Genomic DNA, 22,709 nt, shown 5'->3' with positions numbered 1-22,709 from the left:
TAATAATTGTAATGATTGAATGGAAGGAAGATGAATGTCATGTAAATTAACTTAGATATGTTTCCTTGAATGGTGGATCCAAGTGTGGTGAAGAGAAAGTCAATTTATTCAGGACATTTATTCAAGTAGTTCCTGCTTCATAGCCTCTAGAATAAAAGCTAATCTTAATCCCTAACTCAAAGGAAACAAAGGTATTTGTTTTAACTAGATGTGCGTGTATATTTTGCTAGCGAAAAAGAGTGTTTGTTTTATTTCCTGAAACATGATTGAGCTTTAGGAGGGCTGCATAGGAGGGCATGACCTCTATTGGTGCAGAGAGCTTAGGTTTAATTATAGCCAAACAATTAATTTCATGAGAGAATGTTGAAAACAAAATGTCTGATTAATATTTAACTGTCATTAATATCGCCAAAAACTTCCTTTGGTTGGTGTGTTTTTTCTATCTATTTGCAAGTTGTTGAGAACTTGGAAAGTTGTTGAGATAAAAAGTCAAGGTGGTGCTACTGCTATTATGTTTTCCAATCACCTGTTTAAATATGTCACTTCTTAAATATGAGAGACTTTTCTCTAAAATGGCTTTTTGTTTGTTTGTTTTTTGTCTTTAAGATAAAGCACCTTTGTCAAAGAGTCTGTTATTAGTCCCAAGTGCCATCTCGATTCTATTGACTCTGCTCTTCCAACATTATCAGAAGTTCTTTGCATATAACGTACAAGCTATAAAAGAGGATTTTCAGGTAAGAGTCAGTTCATTTTGTGTGGAAAGAGACTGCAAACTATGCTCTTCTATGCAATTTTTTTTTTTCCCCCTGTCTGTTTCTCCTCTGGTTCTTTCTCTTTGTCCACTGTTGTAGACCAGCTTGTTCTTACCTTTTTTACCTTACCCCAGTAGGCCACTTTTTGGAAAAAGTGAGAAAAAACTGACCTGAAACTATATGACCTGAAAGCTATGACTAAACAGCTTTAACTTCTTTCTTTTGTCTGGGAAATGGTTGGGTTTGTATCGTTTTTCCTTCCAGCCACTGGCATTTGGAAGCTTGCTGTGAATGAAGTGTGATTTAACCCATATAATAATACAAGTATTTTGATATGAATGTCAATATCTTGTTGTGCTTAGTTTTTGAGGCTGAAGAGGGCTATTGTGATCAGGTACTCTGATTATATATGATTTATTTTAACAACAGAGGCCGTAACTTTCACTCTGTAACTTCTGTTGTAGTTAGTTGTAGGAAACTAAAATTTGCCTATTGAAGAGAACTGCTGCTTCTAATTCGAAGATTCCAAGTGATGGGGGAGTTTGTCATGCTCGTCAGTAATCTGCTGAATTGGTTAATTATCTTACTAAACATTTCTTGCTTATTCCCAGTTCAAACTGAGATACTTTATCTTTTAGGTATTGCATCTTGTAAGGTTTTGTTCTCAGCTTAATTAAGAATCCTCTAGTATCAGTTGTAATTGTTGAAATAATGCACTTAGAAGTGATTAGATAAGTTTTGTGGGGATTTGTTGTTTTTTTTTTTTTTCTTTTTTGGAAATGGCATACTACAACAGAGAAGTGTCAGCAAATGCCTCTATAACTATGTTATCCCACATGTTTTACAGTTACATCAAAAAAAAAAAGTATGTAGTCAACTTAATGTCTTTGAGGATGCCGATTGTAGCCTATAAGCCTTAAAAAATTATTAGACCTAGCCAGAGATACTCTGTGCTGTTGCACTCTCTGTGATCTTTCTTGTCAAGAGCAAGAGCTTTATTGTAATGATGTAGATTACAACTCTGCAAGAGCATTGCTCATATTTTCCAAGTGTCTTGCTAATGCTGTGCAGCAAAAATATGTCAATTAATGTTTGCCTTTTAAAAACGTTACGACCAAGTGTTTGGGGAGGGAGAGGAGAAAGTCTGAGAAACTATTCAAGTTTTAAATGGAAATTTTGTGGGTTTGGGGTTTGTTTGCTTATTTGTTTGGTTTGCAGTTTATCTTTAGAAGAGTCCTCTCTTTCCATTTGTTTGATCTGCTGAAAAACAGTAGTAGCTGTGTTTTATTCAAAGAAACCATCTTTACTGTGCCTTAAGCATAAACATTTGCAAGTATCTGTAGAAGCTACGATACTTTTATTGTGGTGCACTGTTTTTTTTTTTTTCTTTCCTGAAATTGTCATTTCATTTATTGTCATAGCCTTTGGAGTAAGCTATATACTCTATAATTGTGTACCTCTGAGATCAGGGAGAACAGATCATTTAACTCCTGTCTGATGCTAATATTCAAATGAGAACACTTAAAAGAAAATTTGTTTAGAATAAATTCATCTGGGGGGATGAGTTTAATGGAATGGAATTTTTCCAGGGGCTGAACAGACATTGGATATTAGCACTTGTTAAAGCTGGTAGAGAGCATAGGAAATAAAATGTGCAGTTGCAGAAGAGTGCTTTTGATTTGGAAGGCAAAATACGTACTGTCCAAAACAAAAAGATCCTTGTCTCCATAAAGGGGACCCTCAAGAGCAGTGAAGAAACTGTGTGTAAAATTAAGATCTTGATTACATTAGACCTATGTATTTTTTTAGGCTGGCTAAAGTCAAGCGCAATTAGGCTTAGAAACCTTCCATAGTCTATGCGAGGGCTCTTCCTTTAATGTGTATCATGAAATGTTCAGCTGCAAGGTCACAGCCCTGCCAGTTTGGACTTCAGGAGGGGTGGTACTCAAGCTACTGGCTAGGTTTTAACATTAGGCACGTTGACATGGGACAGCTAGAATGGTGATTTTGATACTTCCCAGTATCAAAGGACTGGGGAAGTTAGAGGATGAAGCATTGGTTGAGGCCTAAAGACCTTGAGAAACATAAAGCTCAGGTAGTGTGTTGGCACTTGGACTTTCACAGAGGGGAGAATGCCTAGCAGGCTGTGGCTTAGGAATGTGTGCTGGGAGAGCCAGAGCTGAGCTGGAAACTAGCGAGGGAGATGAAAGGCAGCAAGGAAGGTTTCTGTAAGTACATCTGTGGCAAAAGAAAGGCTTAAGGAGAGTGTGGGCCCAGTCCTCATTCTGGCAGGGGACCTAGGTGACAAGGGATATGCAAAAGGCTGAGGTATTCAGTTTGTACTAGCATGTTTTGCCTTCAGGCCTCCAAGGTCCCTAAGCCTCCTAGCAGAGTCTGTGAGATTGAAGCAGCATCCACCGTTGAGAAAAATAGTTAGGGATCACTTAACCCAACTATACACACGCATGTTAATGGGGCCAGATGGGTTCATAGAATCATAGAATAGTTTGGGTTGGAAGGGACCTCTAAAGGTCATCTAGTCCAACCCCCCTGCCGTGGGCAGGGACAACTTCAACTAGATCAGGTTGCTCAGAGCCCCGTCCAACCTGACCTGGAATGTTTCCAGGGATGGGGCATCCACCACCTCTCTGGGCAACCTCTTCCAGCATCTCACCACCCTCAGCGTAAAAAATCTCTTCCTTATATCTAGTCTAAATTTACTCCCCTTTAGTTTAAAGCCATTCCCCCTTGTCCTGTTGCAACAGGCCCTGCTAAAAAATTTGCTGCCATCTTTTTTATAAGCCCTCTTTAAGTACTGATAGGCTGCAATAAGGTCTCCCCAAAGCCTTCTTCTCTCTAGGGTTGTCTCTGAGGGTGTCAAAGGAGCTGGAAATGTGAGTCCTTTCTCTAGCATCTTTGAAAGGTCATAGCAATTGGTGGAGGTACCCGATGACTGGAGAAAGGCAAACATCACACCCATCTTCATGAAGGGCAGGAAGGAGGATCCAGGTAACATCAGGCCACTCAGCCTTACCTTGGTCCCTAGGAAGGTCATGGAGCAAATCTTTTTAGAAGCCATTTCTCAACACATGCAGGACACAAAGGTGACTGGGAGCAGCCAACCAAGGTGAAGTGGACAGATCCTGTGGGTCACAATTGGTTGCACAGCTGGTGTTGGCAACAGGGTTTTGGGTTTTGTGCCCATGGGACCTTCTCTGAGGACTGAGGACTACTTGGAAGAGATGGGATCCACCTTACCAAGTGGGACAAAAGTATCTTTACTAACAGGCAGGCCAGGCTGGTGAGGAGAACTTTAAGACAGAAACAACACAGGAGGGAGATGACAACCCACAGTCAAGTGAGGAGGCAGTGGACTGGGTTAGCCAGCAAAAGGTACAGGGTGGTGTGAACAGAAGGGAGCTTGTAATCAACAAAACAAGACTGAAAAGGACCTACTTCAAGTGTATGCAGATAAATAAGGAAGTGCCTACAGCACAGCATTATGTGGAACACTCCCATATGTTTTCTGGGAAATCAGTGTGACTGGGTGCTTCTCTGAAGTGTCTGTACGCTAGTGCATGCTACATAGGGAACAAATAAGAGGAATTAAAGGTCATATACCATCACAGGGCTACGATCTCATTGGGGTCACAGAGATTTGGTGGGTTAGCTCACATGATAGGAGTGCTGCAACAGGCAGATACAAGCCCTTTAGGAAGGACAGGCAAGGAGGGGAATTGCTCTTCATGTGAAAGAGCAGCAGGACTGCACAGAGCTTTGTCTGGGGACATGAGGAAGTTGAGAGTTTATGGGTCAGGATTAGAGGGCAGACCAGCAGAGCCAACTTTGGTGGTGGTGTTTGCTACGGGCCACCTGATCATGAAGAAGTAGATGAGGCCATCTTCAGACACTTGGAAGAAGCCTCACGATTTCAGGCCCTGGCCTTCATGGAGGACTTTAACCATCCTGATATGTGCTGGGAAGGCTCAGCAGGGCACAAGCAGTCCAGGAGGTTTGTGGAGTGCATTGATAGCAACTTCCTAACACAGATGATCAAGGAGCTGATGAGGGGAGGTGTTGTGTCTGGACCTCATACTTACAAACAAGGAAGAAGGACTCATTGGGCATATGAAAATCAGGCAGACTTGGTTGCAGTGACCATGAGATGGTCAAGTTCAGGGTCCTGAGAGGAGGGGACAAGGCAAATTGCAGGATTGCAACCCTGGACTTCAGGAGAGCGGGCTGGCTCATCCAGTATGTAGGAAGTCAAGCAAAGGTGTCAGGAGGCCTGCATGGATGAACGAGGAGCTCCTGACTAAACCCAAACATAAAAATGAAGCACACAAGAGGTGGAAGCCAATCAGGTGACCTGGGAGGAATATGGAGACACTGAGCATGCAGGGATGGATTAGGAAAGCCAAAGACCACCTGGAGTTGAATCTGACAAAGGACATGAAGGGCTTCTACAGGAATATCAGCAAAAGGAAGACTAAGGAAAATGTGGGCCTGCTGCTGCATGGGAATGGGGACCTGGAGACAGAAGATATGGAAAAGGCCGAGGTATCCAGTGCTTGCATTGCCTCGGTTCTTTACTAGTAAGACTTGTTTTCAGCAGTTGCAGGCCCCTGAGATCAGTGCGAAAGTCTGGAGCAATGAAGACTTAAACTCAGTGAAGGAGGATCAGGCTAGGGAACATTTAAACTAACTGGACATACACAAGTTCATGGTACCTGATGGTATACACCCACAAGTTTTGAAGGAGTGGGCTCGTGTCATTGTGAGGCCACTCTGGATTGTGTCTGAAAGCTCATTGTGATCAAGGAAGGTTCCTGAGGACTGTAAGAAAGCAGATGTCATTCCTATCTTCAGGAAAGGCAAGAAAGGAGATTGGGGAACTACAGGCCAGTCAGCATCACCTGGGTCTTTGGGAAGGTGATGAAACAAGTCCTCCTAGAAATCATTTTCAGACACATGAAGAACAATAAAGTGACTGGGGGTAGTCAGCACAGATTTATGAAGTGGAAATCTTGTTTGATTAACCTGATAGCCTTATATGATGAGGTAGATGACTGTCTTAGTGGGTGAGGGGAGAGAAATGGATGTTGTTTATTTTGACCTTAATATAGCTTTTTACAGTCTCTCCCATAACATCCTCAGACAAATGGATGAAGTACAGATTAGATAAGCGAGCAGTGAAGTGGACTGAAACCTGGTTGAACTGACAGGCTCACAAGGTTGTGATCAGTGGCACTTGGAGGCCAGTCGTTAGTGGTGTACACCAGGGATGAATAAGGAGGCCAATACTGTTTAGTGTCTTCATTCATAACCTGGACAGCAGGAGAGTGTGCTCTCAACAAGCCTGAGGATGATGTAAAACTTGGATGAGTAGTTGATACAGCAGTTAGTTCTGCTGCCATTCAGAGGGGAGAAAAGTGTCAACAGGAACTGCATGAAGTTCAGCAAAGACAAATGCAAAGTCCTGCCCCTGGAGAGGAGTAACCCCATGCACCTGTACAAGCTGGGGGCTGACCAGCTGGAAATCAGCTTTACAGAAAAGGCCCTGGGGGTTCTAGTGGAGACCAAGTTGAATGTGAGCCAGCAATGCAGCATTGCGGCTAAAAAGGCCAACAGCATCCTGGGCTACATTAGGAAGAGCCTCACAAGGAGCCCTGTGGGGCGATCCCTCCTCTCTACTCAGCCCTGGTGAGACCACATCTGGAGTGCTGTCCCTTGTGCTGGGCTCCTGAGTACAAGATAGACCTTGACATACTGCAGAGAGTCCAGTGGAGGGCCACCAGTATGGTCAGGGGCTGGAGCATTTGGCGTATGAGGAGAGACTGAGAGAGCTGGGATTGTTTAGCCTGGAGGAGAGAAGTCTCAGGGTGGATCTTACCAGTGTGTGTAAATAACCGATGGCATGGAGCAAAGAAGAGGGAGCCAGGCCCAGTGAAAGGACAAGAGGCAATGGGCATGAATTGAAATACAAGAAATTCCATGTAAAGAAAAAGCTTTTTTACTGTAAAACTGATCAAACAGAGGAACGGGTTCCCCAGAGAAGTTGTGTAGTCTCCATCCTTGGAGATACTCAAAACCAGACTGGACATGGTCAGTTAACATCCTGCTCTAGTTGACTTTGTTTTGAGTGAAGGTGTTGGACTAGATGATCTCCAGAGGTTCCTTCCTACCTCAACCATTCTGTGATTCTATGAAAGCATGTCTGACCAACTGGTTGCTTTCTTCCATGAGGCAAGTGGTGCTACAGACAAGGGGGAGTCAGTGGATTTTGCATACCTTGACTTTAGCAGGGCCTTTAACCCAGTCTCCTGTTGTGTCCTTGAAGCCAAATTGGTGAGGTATGTGCTGAATAACTGAACAAGAAGATGGGCGGAAAATTGGCTGGACTCTTAACAGAGTTATGATCATTGGTGCAAAGTCCACCTGGAAGGTATTAATTAGGGGAGGGCCCCTCAGGGATCAGTACTGGGACCAGTACTATTCAATGTCTTCATTAGTGACCTGGATGATGAGATGGAGTGCACTCTAAGCAAGTTTGTGGGTGATCCAAAATTGGTGGGAATGGTCAATATGTTGGAAGGCAGGGCTGTTATTCAGAGAGATGTTGGCAAGCCCAAGAAATAGGCTGACGGGAACTTCATGAAGTGGAAAGTCCTGCTTCTGGAACAGAATAACCCTAGGCTGCAACAGTGCAGGCTGTGGGGGGCAAGTGCTTGGGAAGTAGCTCTGCAGAGAAGGACCTGTGGATTTTGGTGGACAACAGGAGTCAGCAGTGTGCTCTTGCAGCCAAGAAGACCAACCACCTCCTGGACTGTATTAGTGACAGTGTGGCCAGTAGGTTGAGGCAAGTGACCCTACACCTCTAGCTGACGGTGCTCCAGATGTGGTCTCACAAATGCCCAGTTCTGGGATCCTCAGTACATGAAGGACATGAACACACTGGAGCAGGTCCACCAGGACAGGTTGGAGCATGTGACATACAAGGAGAAGCTGAGGGAACTGGGTCTGATGAGCCTTGAGAAGAGAAGGCAAAGAGGAGTCACCTTATTGCTGTCTACAAGTACCTTATCAGAAGCTATAGAGAAGCTGGAGCCAGACTGTGCTTGGAGGTACACTGAGGTATTGCAAGAGGTAGTGGATGCAAGGTGGAACATGGGAAATTCTGCCTAGATGTAAGGCTTTGATTTATTTTTTTAAATCAAAAATCATCATGGGGGTGGCCAAACACTGGCACAGGTTGCCCAGAGAGGTTGTGGAATCTCCATCCTTGGAGATGTTCAGGACTCAGCTCGACATGGCCCCAAGCAAGCTGATCTGATTAGACCTGCTTAGAGCTGTACATTGGACTAGTTGTTATTTGGAGGTCGCTTCAAAAATTTTTTTTTTCTGTAATTCTACAATTTTCTAGGGTTGTGATTTCCATTTTTATTTGTAAATATGAACTAGGGACATAAAAATGTATTTGACTTCATTTAAATTGTAGATTTATTCTAACAGCTAGACCTCTTCCTTGAAAATACTTTATTTTTAAACTAACTTCTTGAACTTTCCGTAACGTTCTACTCTCTTTATTTCCCTCCTCAAATGTACTGCATTTCTGTTATCTGACTTTGGTATTATACTCACTCTGAGCACAAATTCTGTGAAGAATTTCCTTGAGGGAAGAGAGACTTAACTTGATGATCTTTAACCTTCTAGATTTGGAGACTTGTATGTGGGAGAACAATATGTCTTGATCTGAAAGACACATTCTGCAGCAGTTTGCTCATTTACAACTTTAGAATATTTGAAAGAAGATATGGCAGCAGAAAATTTTCAGTAAGTTCTAGTTACATTTTTTTTTAACAGAAACTGTTTTCTATGCTGTTTAGAATCTTGTAGTCTTGAATTAATATTGCAGTTTTATTACTAACATTTTTGTATAGAAATATATGTTAAAGGGTTCTAAAGAGAATTTGGTTTCCATAAATCTAAATTTATATTGATAATCTCTTTCAATCAGTGGATTATTCTAACTGAAGTTTGCAGCTATATCAGTTGAAAGTTATCAGACCCATAGAATTTAATTTTGGTAACAATCTAACTCTCATTCTTCAGTATCTAGACATGTAGGTCTGGAATTACGTTGTGCTAACGATTTTATTTGTCTTAATTGAATGTGTATAGTGGTTTTCTTGTTTTTTCTTTCATTTTGAGATACATTAAAACTTTATTTTTAAACTGTTGAATTAATTAAAACTCAACTTTTTCTTTCCAGTCCTTTTTACTGGGTGCTTGGATGCTCTCAGCTTTGTTTGATCTTCTCCTTGTAGAAATTGCTGAGTATATATTTGGCATCACCATCAACAGCTTGCCTTCTGGTTTGTAAGTAGTTCCTAATGGGTTGGTTATTTTAGATATAGTTTCAAGGGATTATTTTGTGCGGATTTTAATTTAAAAAAACTTTCTTCGTGTAGCCCTTCAAATTAAATTTAATCCTCTCTTGAACTACAGTATAAAGGTTCTTGGCATAACTATTACATTTTTGAATATCCATTTCCTAGTTGTGATCTGTGGTTAATTAATTTATATTTTATCCATATAATGATTACTTTCCATTCTGTTAGTCCCAGTTCCACTGTCAGCATGACTGAAAAGCCTCTTGCAGTGCACAAATGATTGCCGTATTTGGTTTTGTTCAGTTCAATAAACCTGGTAACTGAAATCAGGTTGGTGCTGATTTTTTTCTTAAATTACAAAGGTAGCACAACTGTAATTCTTATCTTTCTGTTCACTTTTAAATGCATATGCAGTCATATGCATTTCATACTGGTATTTTATATTTGTGTTTCAAAAATGAGTGCTAGAGCATGTTCTTCCTTAGTGTTTGCATCTGAAGTTCTTAAAGCTTTAAGGTATTTAGTGGTTCAGTTTCGCATAATCTGTATTTGAGATTTCTGCACTTAATAAGAGTTGTACGTGTTACAGTAGATCTGTAGAGCTTGCAGAGCCTTTGTGGTTAAGCTTCTGACAAGCAAGATCAGGCTCATACAGACTTGAATTTCCATGTGTCGCATGCTCTGAGGTAATAATAAAAGCTCTTGGAGTGAGATTTTTAATACTAAACACCATACTAGGCTTTTTTTACTTATACTTTTTTAGTGTGTCTCTTGAAAGCAGCTAAAGGCTGATTTAATAAGGAAGAAGCATGTTTGACGTTATAAAGATTTTTTTTTTTTTTTGTAGTGTGTGAGTATTCAACAGGAGTTGAAAGCTTGAGTAGTACTGCAGTTATTCATCATGTTTGCTACCTTGAAGTTTGTTGCTGGGACATAGGCTGCTAGTGTGTCTGGACAAATTCAGTATTTTCATCTATGTAAAAAGATACTTTGTGCAAGAGTAGGGTGTAATAAATGTGCACGTCACAACCACAGGGAACTAATGAACAGTTTGACTATTACACCTTTTGATGGTATTTTTATCTATGACTGCAGAATGTTGTCAGTTACAAAGAAACCTGCATCAAAGAAATTTTTAGTTGAATGAAATATAAATGTTACCTACATATGCTTTCTCTTTAAGTCATGCTAACATTGATCTTGAGAGAATGAAGCTAATTTTAGAAGTGTGGGATATACAGTAGTTTCAGGAGCATTTGATTGTGCCAATATAAAAAATTAATATATACGTTGCATCATAATTCTTCAGTGTTGTCTGCTTTATTATACTAATAGTCACTTTTTCATGTCTGGCAATACTCACAGTCTTTTCAGATGACAAAAGCATTGGAAAGTTTAACACCGATACTAGGTTTTAGTTCATTTCAGATTTACAAAAGCTGTTGAGCAAATACAAAGAGGTGCAATTACTATTCTGCTTCTCTCATATTTACAGTGCAACAAATATATCTGTTACTTCTGGCTATAGAACATTCTTCAGTGCAGTAAAAATGCTAGAATTCAGAAGAAGAATTGCTCGTTTACATTATCAAAGTCCTCTGACGTTTTTTTCTGTTTTTATATCATTTCACTGTTCATATTACTGAGTGATCTTACACTTCCAGTTCTAAAACTTTTCCTGCGCACGCTTCGAAGGTAATTGCGATAAAGGATTACGCTGATGACTCTCGCCTGAAATTGTTTAGAAACAATATAGTACAGTATAACATCCAAGCATGTACTGAGATTCATGAGAAAGGTGGTAAAGGCTGCCCAGGGATTGTAAGTTGTACCTTCATCCTGCAACATCAGGAAGGTGAAGCAAACGTGGAAGGGTACAAAGCAGATGAGTACTTGAGCAATCAGAGTAACTATAATTCTTATGGATCTCTCCTTGGCCTTAGGCTTCAGTTTGGAAGTCTTGCCACGGATGAAATTGTAAATAATGACTAAGTAACATCCCATCATGATAAACAAGGGAATCAAAAAGAAAAAAATCAAGCGAGAAAAGTTCAACGTATTTACTTCCTTTAAATGGATGATATCAAGCATTTTCATGCAGGTGGTGAAATTTGAGGCTTTGTCTGGATCAGATTGTAAAAACAGCAATGGGGACGTTGTTGCAAGGGTCATTACCCAGATCCCAGTGCAAGCCAGCACAGCTTTATTTGTATTTTTTAGTTCTTTGACATGTTTGGGCTGGACAATAGCCATAAATCTGTCTACGCTTATAAAAGTGAGCAACCACAGAGCAATGGCTGGATAAAATACAGTGAAAGCACTGATAATCCGACAGAATGTATCTCCAAAAGGCCATGTTTCTTTCCAGTGGTAGATTATCCGAAAAGGCAAGGAAAGTATAAAAATTATGTCAAGTAATGCCACATTCATCATATATACAGTTATTGTTGTCCTCTTCTTGGTAGTGCAGCTGAAAACCCATAGTGCAGTGGCATTCACCAGCAATCCCACTGTGAATACAAAACTGTAGAAGACCAGTGATGCAATCCTGTATTCTTCAGGGTGGTGATTTCCAGGCATCATATTTTAACTGAATTTAGGAATAGTTGTTGCACTCCATAAATACCCTAAAACTAGATAAAATATGAAAAGTTATTCTCGGTCAAATAAAAACTTTCTTTAAAAACAAACAAGATTGTTGTAGGATGGGGTTTGGTGATGAGATTTTATTGTTTAGCTGTGAAAATGTGCTAGCTTTGTTGCTTTTTCTGACTACAAACACATTATTGTGCTCTGAAGAAAATACATGTACTGTCAGACTTATGAGAAATAGCATTTATAAGCTAGTTTTAATTAAATATTTTTAATTCCTTAAGAGATTTCTTATATAAGGAATCAGCTGGTCAATCTTGACTTTTTACTTTGAGTATGCTTTGGTAGCTGATAATTAGATTGAAACAGCTGTAATTGAGGTAAGAGAGCTATTTTCTAAAGAAAATATTTGTTCAAGTTGTCCCTGTTGAAAAATTAATGACTAAAACTATTTATGAAAAGAAATAAGTGAGCATGGCGTGTAGCGACATTTGGATATGCACAGTGAAGTATTGACTTTGCATTTTATCTGCATAGGAACTACTTAACTCCCAAAAGAATAGGTGCATGCTGTTGCTCATAAAAGACGTTAAAAAGCTATCTTAATAGCTATGTAGCTTCTAATACAGTATTTAATCCCAGGACATCAGAACCAACCACCTGATTTATGAATGAGATGGACAGATTGATAGACTTCTTATTTAAAAAAGTGAAAAGATGGGAAGCAGCGCAGTCTCCGACCAGGGCCTGTGTGAACAGTATTTTTTGGGAGAAAAGTTACTGGCTGGTAGCCAGCTGCTCCAGGGCACAGTTGTGTTGTTTCTCTCAGCTTCTTGGTCATAGGAGTCGGACATCTGAAATGTCATTATGCAGACTAAGGTGATGAGAGCTGAAAGAGATTATCCCCTGCTTTACTTGGGAGCCATCTGAGGATGACAGACCTTACCTGGTGTTTGCATGGGTGCTTTGGTCAACCCTCATCCCCCCGCTTTCCTGGCTCTTGCTGTGGTCACAGTTTCATGACTTTGCATGGGAGGGTTCCTCGTTTGGCCTTTTACCCAACCCTGCGGCAGCTTTGTGAAGAGGAGGAGGAGGAGGAAAGAGTTAGTTGTTTGTCTGATCTTCCCGCTTACGACAGACAGCCAAGTAACTTCTACAGTATCAGGCACCAAAACTGTTCTCAAGAGCAGAAGAGCGCATAGTTCTTGTGTGTTTTATCTCCAGAAGTGGAGAATGCATTAAAAAGAAGTTTATTGTTACTGCTTGTCTGGTTTATGCTTTCACTGTAATATTACCAGGCACTTTTTTCAGTGGTATAGGAATACATAGTGGATTGAACCAGTGTTTATTAATCTAGCATCCTAGTTCGACACTGGCAAATATCAGCTGCTTTTGAGAAGAGTATCCATGGAGTAACTAACTTAAGTATGACCTCTTAAATCTTTCTTCAGGTTAGTTTCTGCCTTGAAATATGAAGTTTGGACTTCTGATTTTCTTACAATTCTCCAGTTTACAGATATAAAAAAAAAAAATTATGCATACAAATATCTAGCCCTAAACTTTTCTCTCAAAGATTTTTTCTTTTTAGCTGTACAAAACAAAAAGCTGTGTTTTCTAATCAGATAAAGTCATTAGAACATGTAACAGAATTTATGTTTTGTATGGGAAAAGCTATGAGTATAATACCGACAAAAAAGAGGTTTGGAGGGCATCTGTATGAATGCCTCTAAAATGCCTCATTGCGTGAAGAACACTAAAAATAAAAAAATTAGAGTGATAGCAGACCTTATTGAAAAGTAGATGATGCATGTGCTACAAAAATTTTCTTTCAAGCATATTTGTAGCACAGTTGAAATATTATCTGGCATACTGTCCCACTTTCATTACTGTTGCACAAAATTGTCCAAATATTGCTTAACACACACACCCCGTCCCCACACACTTTAAGTGTTGGGTTTGCTTTTGTTCGGTTTTTTCCTCTCTTGCTGGTGGTTGTGTATGACATAATGCATGACTACCTATCTCAAGATCCTGACTAATTTAGCAGGTGAATTGAGTAGTAATGTATAGGATAGGTAGAAGAATTCACTTTTTATAGATGAATATTAATAAACAGCATGGAGTTTGGTTTTTGTTTTGCTCTTCTCTTCTTTGGACTTGCAGTGACTGTAATTGTTTCTGGTCAGGTCCTGTTTCTGAAATAACCAGCAGGCTGACGTTGATGGGAAGAGGGGAAGCTGAATCTGGCATGAGCTTCTATCAGGAAAGCCTGTGGTTCCATGCCTTGTTTGCTGGTTATTTCAAGTTTGTGCCAATTTTGAGATATATCAAAGAATGGATCTACAGTAACAAAAAGGGGGGTGGGGTGGGTGTTTAGTTGTTGAAGACACTGTTTCCAAACTCTGTGGGTTTAAATGCATGTCAGTGTTATAATTAGGTATTGCTCCTAAATTAAATTTTTAAGAATCTAAAATTTAACATTTATGTAGGTAGGAAATAATGAGATTTTTTTTTAAAGTGTGTAGTTACCTATCTGCATTTATACACGAATGCAGATGTTCTGCTTTTTCATCAGTACTTGTCTGCATGGAGTTCAGGTTGATATCTCCCAGGTCAGCCCAAGTAGATTTTTGGGTGCCCCTGGGTGGATGGTTTTGCCCCAGTTGCCATTTTTCATAATGGGAACATGTACTTACTGGTATTGATTAAAGCGGTTGCTGAAGAGCCCCTGGAGTCACTGGTTTCCGGATGTCTGTCTGTGTTAATCCTGAATGATTACTCTGTTGTTGGTCCGTATGTTTTATCAATCTGTTTTATTTTTTTAATGATAGCTGAGGTTCTGAATGTCTAATGTGAATTGTGAAGCCCATCTAGGTGCTGCGTATGAGAACAAAGACTTTCAGAACAAAATCAGAATTAAAGCTTTTCCTCCAGATTCTTACTATGAATTACACAACAGTGACTCCATTTAAAGGATTGTGTGTGTATCTCTCTTCCCAATCCCCTTTTTTTTCTTTGGCTGTCCCTTACGTTTGCTCACATTTCCCTGAGGAGGACATGGCTTTCAGTGAAGCACAGAGAGACCAAGCAACAAGATATCCTGGTTTTAGTTTAATGAAAACAAACATTTTTCCTTTAGTGAGAACGTACTTAGCAATGCTTTTAGTTATTGCATATTTTAAAATTTAGTGTTAAAATCCTAAACAACAGTATTTATGGTACTATGCTTTTACAAATGCAATCGTTTTGCTTTAAATGTTATTTATTGCATGCTGCTTGATAGTTTGAAAGTGCATTAAAGAATTAAATTTCTTTTCATTAGTTCTAGAATAAATGCCTGTGTTCAGCTTCTGAAGAAAGAGGTCTATCTTAGCAACATACATAAACATCCAAGTTACTTTGTTGGCATAGCACAATGGATAGTTACTCACCTTTTGTGCACTACAAAGTTTCTTCAGAGATGCTCCTTTCATAGCCCCAAATCTGTAGAAGGTTTAGACTTCCTCTTCTCTGCTCAGCTTCACTTAGCTGAAATAGCTCCTCTTTGCAGGCAGGAAACAATGATGCAATCTAGCTAGTTTGGAGCTGAGCTTTTATTGGTCATACTTAAAAGTATCTTGCTAGTATTTCACGTACATGCGGTGTCTGTGAACTGATATTTCTAGTACCTTTGAACAGGCAAGCTTTTATAATATTTCCAGTGTGGTCAAACTGGGCTGTTGTACTATGTATCTTCTTAAAATACATTTTTAAATGTTTGTGGTATAATGAAAGCATATTTTTGGTTGATGTCTACATGCAAAGGTATCTGCAAGAATACGCATCTTGGTTATGCAAAAGTTTCTAATAAGCACAATGTAAATGTATTTTCTGCAGAGCGTAGTCTGTTTTTTGTGGAAATCCCCATTTTATTTATATTGCCTTGGGTGGTAGTCAGTCTGAAAGTGACAGAAACTCGCTACATTTGAAATGAGAAGTTTGATTCACTTCAAAACAGGGCTTCATTTATGCCTGTACTTACCATATTTTACTAACACAACAGCAATGTTTTTATATTTTATTTGCTGTCTAAAATAATAACATGCCTATTTAAGAGCTTTTTAGAAAAATGCTGTATGAAGAGAGGTTTTAGCCTTTATTAAAATGGAGTAAAATCTCTGAACTGTGTCACTGCAACAGACATCTTTGGTGGGATGAGAGTATTCACAAAGGCTAATAGGTAAAGGAGACTCATTTCCTACGTTTTCTCTTTGTCAACTCGAAAAAAGATCCAAACTTTGAAAGAGCTATTCAGAGAAGGAGATCATTCCAAATTCTCTGTAGAGCGCTTGCTAGCTCCAGGTCTCTGACCATCAGTCTTTGGGACATTGAAGCACACTACAGAGAGTTTGTTACCTCTTGTGGACTCCATTTTTCCCCCCCAAATGAAGCAAAAAGACATGTGTGTTGAGGAAGGGAACAGTAATATTTCAGTCTCCTCCTGGCATGCAGTCAAGAATTTGCCAGGATGTGCACGTGGTGCCAGCAGCAACAAGGTCCTGCAGTTCAGATGTAGCCAGAATCAGGTTTGCTTCTGGGGACATCTTTCTTCATTGACTGTGAAAGTAATGTGGGCAGGTGATTCTCACTTAGTGCTAAAGATAACTTCTGTGAAAAATACCCTCTCTGCTGGAGTCATGTAATTTATCTCAGTTGAATGGGTTTGTGGTAGCGCGTAGGTATTTGCACAGGTCAGTGTGATGGGTGAAGTAATTACAGGGAGGGACCTGGGTATGGTTTTCAGTGTGTAGATTAATAGTATCTTTAAATATTTGGTCTTTCCTGTTTAGGTGAACTAATACCAAACTTAATTTTTATGATCATTCCAAAGACCTCTTAAATGCAATGAGCTGCAAATCCTACCCAGACCATCCTATAGAAATATAAATCTATTAAAAAGTGCTTAATATTTTAGGATTAAGGAGTATCTTAAAAGGACTAACCAGTGTTGAAAACTCTTCAATGGCTTTATCGTTAGCAAAATAATTCTGGAGCATGCTCCAGCAGGATGAGTCACTCATACTGTTTTCAAGTTTAAGTGAAAGCTCATTGAAATTCAGTGACATATGTATTTTTAAAAGGTTTAAAAAAGAGTGTGTGGCTCCTGGAAGAGAATAACTAGGCTTTTGAACTCTCCTAGGCAAGAGTACTTTATTTTTAGCAAAACAATATACGGAAGTCCGTAGGTCCTTTCCAACTTGAACTGCGCTATGAATGTACCGAAACAAGCAAGTGGATAGACAGCGCTCCCCTTAGCTGAAGAGGGAGTACAAAAGTAATTCTGGATTTGGATGAAAACCAGGCAGATGTTGAGGCTGGGATCGGAAAAGCTGTATGCAGTGAACTGCCCCTTGGCTTGCTGTCTTCTTGGGGGCAGGGGGGGTGTCGGAAGGGTGACATTTTATAGCTGTGTCTCTTTTTGTCTGAAGAGGGTGGCTGACATCTTGACCCGACAGGGGAGGTCATGCCTTGTGAGGGCAGCTGGAATCAAGTCACACTTAGCAGTTTACACAGGTGGATAACAGCAGCCCAGTTGAGTTTACTGGCATGTTAGCCATCCAGCTGGTTTGCCATAGCATATACATGTCAGTCTGTGTTCTGCTTGCGCTCAGACTTTTCACATCTGCCTGGCAGAGAAGAGGCAGCCAAACAGCTCTGCTGCTGACAGGCTGGAAGGCCTTCCCTGTGAGTGTGGAGGGGCAGCTCTGTGCGCTGAAAAGAGGTGTTTGCACTACCAGCAAGCATGTGCTCATTCTTGTCTGGGTGCTCAGGCTGGCTGCAGCTGCAGTGATAAACATTTGGATGTGAACACCCCAGTGAAAAAGTTGCACTAACTGTGGTTTGCTAGAGGCAGTGGGCCGTTCTGCTGTGCCGCATTCCCCTGGCGCTTTGGTTTCTGTTGTAGGAAGCACCTGGCTCTATTTTTGTTTTCTTCTCCTTCTGTACTGTTTTATCAGCTAGAGATGAGTGTCTTGCATTGGTTTCCCTCAGATGGGTGAGTACTTCCACCGCTCCAGCTTTTACTGAAATAAATGCTCAGTTCCCTCCAGGGTCTTTTTTTGCTGTTCTGAAGTTTGGGGAGTAAAGAAGATGGTTTTAGTTGCGTTACATTGTGTTAAAGCCGTTTTTGAGTAGTTAAAAGCTAAGCCAATGTACTTCATGTCTGAGGATAAGGCAGAGTGCACATATGGTCTATTATGGCGCCTTCACTAACTGGCGGTAGGTGAGCCTTGGAAGAAATGAGCTTGATCATTTGCAACAATGTGAAAGCGCAGCACTGAAAGGATTGTCTTCATGCTGTTGCTTTTGTAGGAGTAATGTACTGCTGGCTCTTTCTCTTTCAGTGGTTTAGTCATGGTACAGAAAAGTATGTTTTGCCTGTCCACTCTACTGTGTAATGTAAGCTTTGTCCAGCTGATACAGAGAAGTTCTGCACGCGGAAGAGCAGAAGGATCACCCTCTGCTTCAGTTTGGTAAGGAGTAGGCTTGAGCTTGTGTTCTCCTCCTTCCGAACTTTCCATCATTTGGACCTATTGAAAAGAATGAACTGAAGCTTCTTGCACAGTCCAGTGCACCAGTGGTGCAGGAAACAGCTCTCCCATGTATCAGTTTGGTAACTTACCAGCTTGCTGTTGTGGGTGAGTTCACATGCAGTTTGGGTTACTGTTCTCAACCTTGATGAAATTGTGCTTCATTTTTTATTCCCATATTGTGTTGTACCATAGTGAAGGTTTAAGAATAGACTACTGGTTAAAAGTTGTCATGGCACTGAATGCATAAACTTACTGCAATTGTTTCCAGTTTTGCCATATGCATGTTACTCAGAGGCTGTGTCATGGCATAGCTGTCCCTCCTCTCCCACTCCTCAACCTGCAAGTGAGTATAAATGCTGTGTGCAGCAGAGCTGAAGGAATGGGAAACAGAGCAGCTTAAGAGAACTGCAGCATAGTTAGCTGTACCTGACATGTCCTAATTACTGTCACATTTTGCTTTCTCTTCTGTGTTTTGCTAGAATTCGGTACGGTTTGAGGAAGGAGTTCCGGATAGTTTCCTTTTAAAAAAATCAGTAATGAAATTGACATTCCATGTTTCTCCTGGTTTGTTTGGGTTTTTTTTCCCCTCCTTCTCTTGTACAGCCAGGACACACCCTGTGTCACTAAATACCCTAAAAATACACAGTGCATCTGGCCTGCGGTTCATCTGTTCAGCAGCATCAGCCTTTGAAAGAAGAAATACTTCAAAAATGAATTGAAATGAAAGTTGCATCTCTAAGATGTCTGAGAGTGCGGTAGTGGACTGGAGGCAGTGGTTTGTTATGCAGCAGCAATCTCAGAATGTATGTAGTCTAGTATTAGCTCATGGCAAATAGCAGCACAGCTCCGTGCTTGTTGATGAACCCACATTGCCTTTGGCAGATTTCTTAAAATGTTGTATCAGTGTTCTGCTTTCCACCAGTGTTCTGTTGTGTTGGGAAGCAGCTTTTTTTTCCAAAAAGTACAGATTTCTCATGACAAATACTTCAGTTGTTTAAAACCTGCACGAATACTCAGCTTTTTTCTTTTCTTTTTTAAATCTGTATGCGTTGTCAGGAGCTATGCAATGAGTTAGTTGTTCCAGTTTGGAAGTGTCTAGGAGAGCTTTTTCAAATACTCTTTCCTTACTAAGTATGTGGTATGTGATATTTTTACTATTAAGCTGCTCTTAAAAGTCTCAGGTGCGTAGGAGTACTGTTCTGAAACTTGATATGTCTCCTAGGGATAGAGTTAATGTTTCAAGAGTAATGTCTTTATTGGGAGCTGCTTATATTTGATTCTTTTTATGAAGTCTAGTGTAGAAGTAGGGAGAATCGTTTTGACTCCTCCAGAGTTCAGGAGCTTGGACAATCTCTGCTCAGCTACTAGCCTGAGTATATGTAATCAGAAACTAAATAATTAAAAATTGCTACATACGCTTTAGCATGCCAGTGAAGTGTTTAATCAAAATACCTGAAGTGAGAGTGAGCTGTGAAAGTATTTGAGTTAGAATAAGTGCTGTCCTTTAAATTCAAGGGCACCTTGCTGTGTGTTGCATTCCTGTGCGTGGTGCCCAGCCCTGGCAGGTAGCTTGCTTTGATGAAGTGACAGTCTTCTAATGTTGTTCTGCCTGTGCCACCTGTCTCTGGCACAGATTAACAAACACAATAACGTGTTGAGGTTTTGAAGCTTGGTGTGCTACAGTGGAGTTGAGCTGATGTGAGAGGGAGCATTCAAGATGGTAAAGGGGCTGGCATAATCCAGATCAGGACAAAGCAGCTCAATTCCTGCCACATAGCAGTAAATCTGTTTAGTTAAGATCTCTGCAGGGCAGGGTTGCTTGGTGTGTAGGCTCAGCACTGTCCTTGGAGGGAAGTGGAGGAGAAGTTGAGTGTGGGACAAGGCCAGCTGATGCTGTGAGCTGGCAAAGGAAGACAGCAGAGCTGGCTGCAAGCAGATGATTTCGGACAAGTCACTGTCTTTGCACCTGACATACAGATGTGGCATTCTGTCATACCCCTTTGTGGTCTCTCTGCTATGTGAAAAATTCCAAAGCAGGCATACTAGCCACCTGCTCCATGAAGGATGATTATCAGTGTGTCATTCTTTTCTGCTCTTCGAAATGCACTTATCCTTTAGACTTGGAAAGGCAAGAAATAAAGGCCCGTAGCACTTTTTTCATCATATCCCAACTAGGTACAGTGCTGGGTCCTGTCACAGGACTCTATACTTTCTGACAAACTATTAAACTACATACGTCTATATATATATTTTACACACATACTGTAAAGGGAAGGAGCTGAAACTCCTGAACTTTATCTTGACAAGAAGCCTAGCGGAATAAGGCAGGACATAGATTTGAATTTCAGTAATTTAAGCAGGAAGTTTCCTTATGTAGACACAGAAAAAGATGGCTTTAAGAGAGGATGAGCCAGTGAAGCTGAACTGGGACTTGTGTAGCTAGCATTCTCTGACACTTTCATCCTTTGCCTCCAGATCATACTGGCTGTCTGCATTTTTATTTTTGTGCTGTGTGGTGATGTGGGCCACCAAATTCATAGCACTTACCCAAACTGCAGAAATGGGAGGGGATGCACAGCTTGTTTTGAATAAGGTGCAGTGGAAGAAGGAAGGGCCGTAAAGGTGGAGGGATGTGGGACATCTCTGTACTCCTTCTTCTTTCTAATTTGAGAGCATATCGAGGTAACCGTAAGAAATATACCAGCAGCCCATGGCTCACAGTGCTCATTACTGTCTAGATGATGTAGTTTATTTCCAAGACGATGGGGTCTAATCTGTCACAGTTACTGGGTGGGTGCTTGGCGTAGTATCTTTTAGTAGTGATGCTGGATCTGGTTTCTTTTTACCACCAGACAGTTCCTGGCCTGATGCTTATACTGCCCAGTGCTAAGATCTCTGACATTTAAAAATGGGCCTTAGCCTCCAATAAGAAATAGTTTTGTGAAATGCGTTTTGACCTCTGCTGTGGTGAAGATTAATTACTGCATCAATGCTGCCACCTATGGATCTTTAGCTAGCATAGCAACAGATCTTTGGAACAGCAGAAAACAGATATAACAAGGTCATTCCTTTATACACCTGCACTACTTAGCCAGTTGTGCAGGAAAACTTGATTATGAAGAGTGAAAACCACTTTCACTCCCCCATGGAAGGGAGGTACCACATGGCGTGGAAGCTTTGATCATTCCTGTAGTTGTAGAACTGCAAATTCTGTTGTTGCCTAAAGAGTTACGTTTCATACGGGTCTCTCCCTTGCATTTTTTTTTTTTTTTTTTAACAATAAGATACAATTCTGAGAATGAGTTGTAAGCGAAGATTTCCTTACTGTGTATAGTCCAAATTTACCCTGAAAAAGTGAAGAATTAGAAGACACCTAGTGGGGGAAGGAGAAGAAGGACTGGAGGCAACATTTGCCATTCTTATTCTGGCTTTATTATACAACACAAGGATAAAAACTAAAATTAAAAATTGAGCAACCCTGTCTTTTTAAAGCCACTCACCACCTGATTTTGTTGTGTTTTATTTGTCTGATATGTCTCTATCAAAATAAGACACAGTAGCAACAACTTTCTTACCACAGCACTTCATTTTTCTGAAAGAGTGGGGTGTTTGTGTTCTAAAAGTTTTATGATTAAATTATTTCATGAAAATGCCTTCTTTCCTATGTGGGAATAGGGGGCCTCCTTTTTAGGTTAATAGTTGACCCTTGAAGGTTATTTTCAGTCTACGTGGGGATGACCAACTCTAAGAAAATCAGCTTTTCTTTCTGTCTTTACTGGCAGCTTATGTTTTTTTCCCCTCTTGTCTTCCTCTTTCGGGAAGTAGGAACACCTTGTTTGTTCCTCATGTTCAACCATAGTAAAGGAAGACAGGGATGCGGAAGTCCCTTTGGAATTCAAAAGGAAATCCTGCATCTAATTGTAGATGTCTGTGCCAAACAATTCTGTACAAATGATAATTTTGGCTATTGTTTGCAAATTGGCTTACTGTCAGTGGTGCCCCATGTTACTTGATCTGAAGGAAAACAATCTCGAAGTAGTCATTACATCCTAGAAACATCAGTTGTCTCCTATCTGTAGAAGTTCTGCTATGAGCATGGATTGCTACAACATTTTTGTTTCAAGGATCTGGTATCTTTTCATGTAAGGGATAAAATATCCCCCTCCATCGCGGAATGAACTGCCTCCGTTCCAATGATGATCTATGTATCTCTCTTCCTTCTCCTCATATTTGTAGGGCAGCTAATTATTTGATTGGGGTGGAGGAAAAAGGAAGAAAAATGGATGAATAATTCTTCAAAGCAGTTGGAGATGTTATTAGTATGAGGAGATACTGTGTCATCATATTTTTGCAAAATAAAGAGGGTATGATTGCTCTCTTAGGACAAAGAGGAGGAAGGT

At 40.4% G+C, this 22,709-nt stretch overlaps 2 protein-coding genes across 2 annotated transcripts in view; one reads left to right on the top strand and one right to left on the bottom strand.

The window, feature by feature from the left end:
- Positions 1 to 22,709, top strand: part of UBAC2 (UBA domain containing 2) — a 110,374-nt gene that overhangs the window by 10,748 nt on the left and 76,917 nt on the right. The window contains exons 2-4 of the mRNA XM_076361690.1: positions 607 to 734; positions 8,466 to 8,585; positions 9,025 to 9,131. Coding sequence (XP_076217805.1) covers positions 607 to 734; positions 8,466 to 8,585; positions 9,025 to 9,131 — 355 coding nt within the window. The remainder of the gene's footprint in view (positions 1 to 606; positions 735 to 8,465; positions 8,586 to 9,024; positions 9,132 to 22,709) is intronic.
- On the bottom strand, positions 10,447 to 15,226 carry GPR18 (G protein-coupled receptor 18). Its single transcript, XM_076328931.1, has 4 exons — positions 15,169 to 15,226; positions 14,434 to 14,614; positions 12,684 to 12,810; positions 10,447 to 11,778 (listed from the first exon to the last, which is right to left on the bottom strand). Exon 4 carries the CDS (start codon positions 11,726 to 11,728, stop codon positions 10,763 to 10,765), a length of 966 nt encoding a protein of 321 aa, XP_076185046.1. The 5' UTR covers positions 11,729 to 11,778; positions 12,684 to 12,810; positions 14,434 to 14,614; positions 15,169 to 15,226; the 3' UTR covers positions 10,447 to 10,762.

Source organism: Aptenodytes patagonicus, chromosome 1 (genome assembly GCF_965638725.1).
Source record: "Aptenodytes patagonicus chromosome 1, bAptPat1.pri.cur, whole genome shotgun sequence".
Classification (NCBI taxonomy): domain Eukaryota; kingdom Metazoa; phylum Chordata; class Aves; order Sphenisciformes; family Spheniscidae; genus Aptenodytes; species Aptenodytes patagonicus.
The sequence above is the reverse complement of the archived record's forward strand: the minus strand, read 5'-3'. Positions and strand labels throughout refer to the sequence as shown.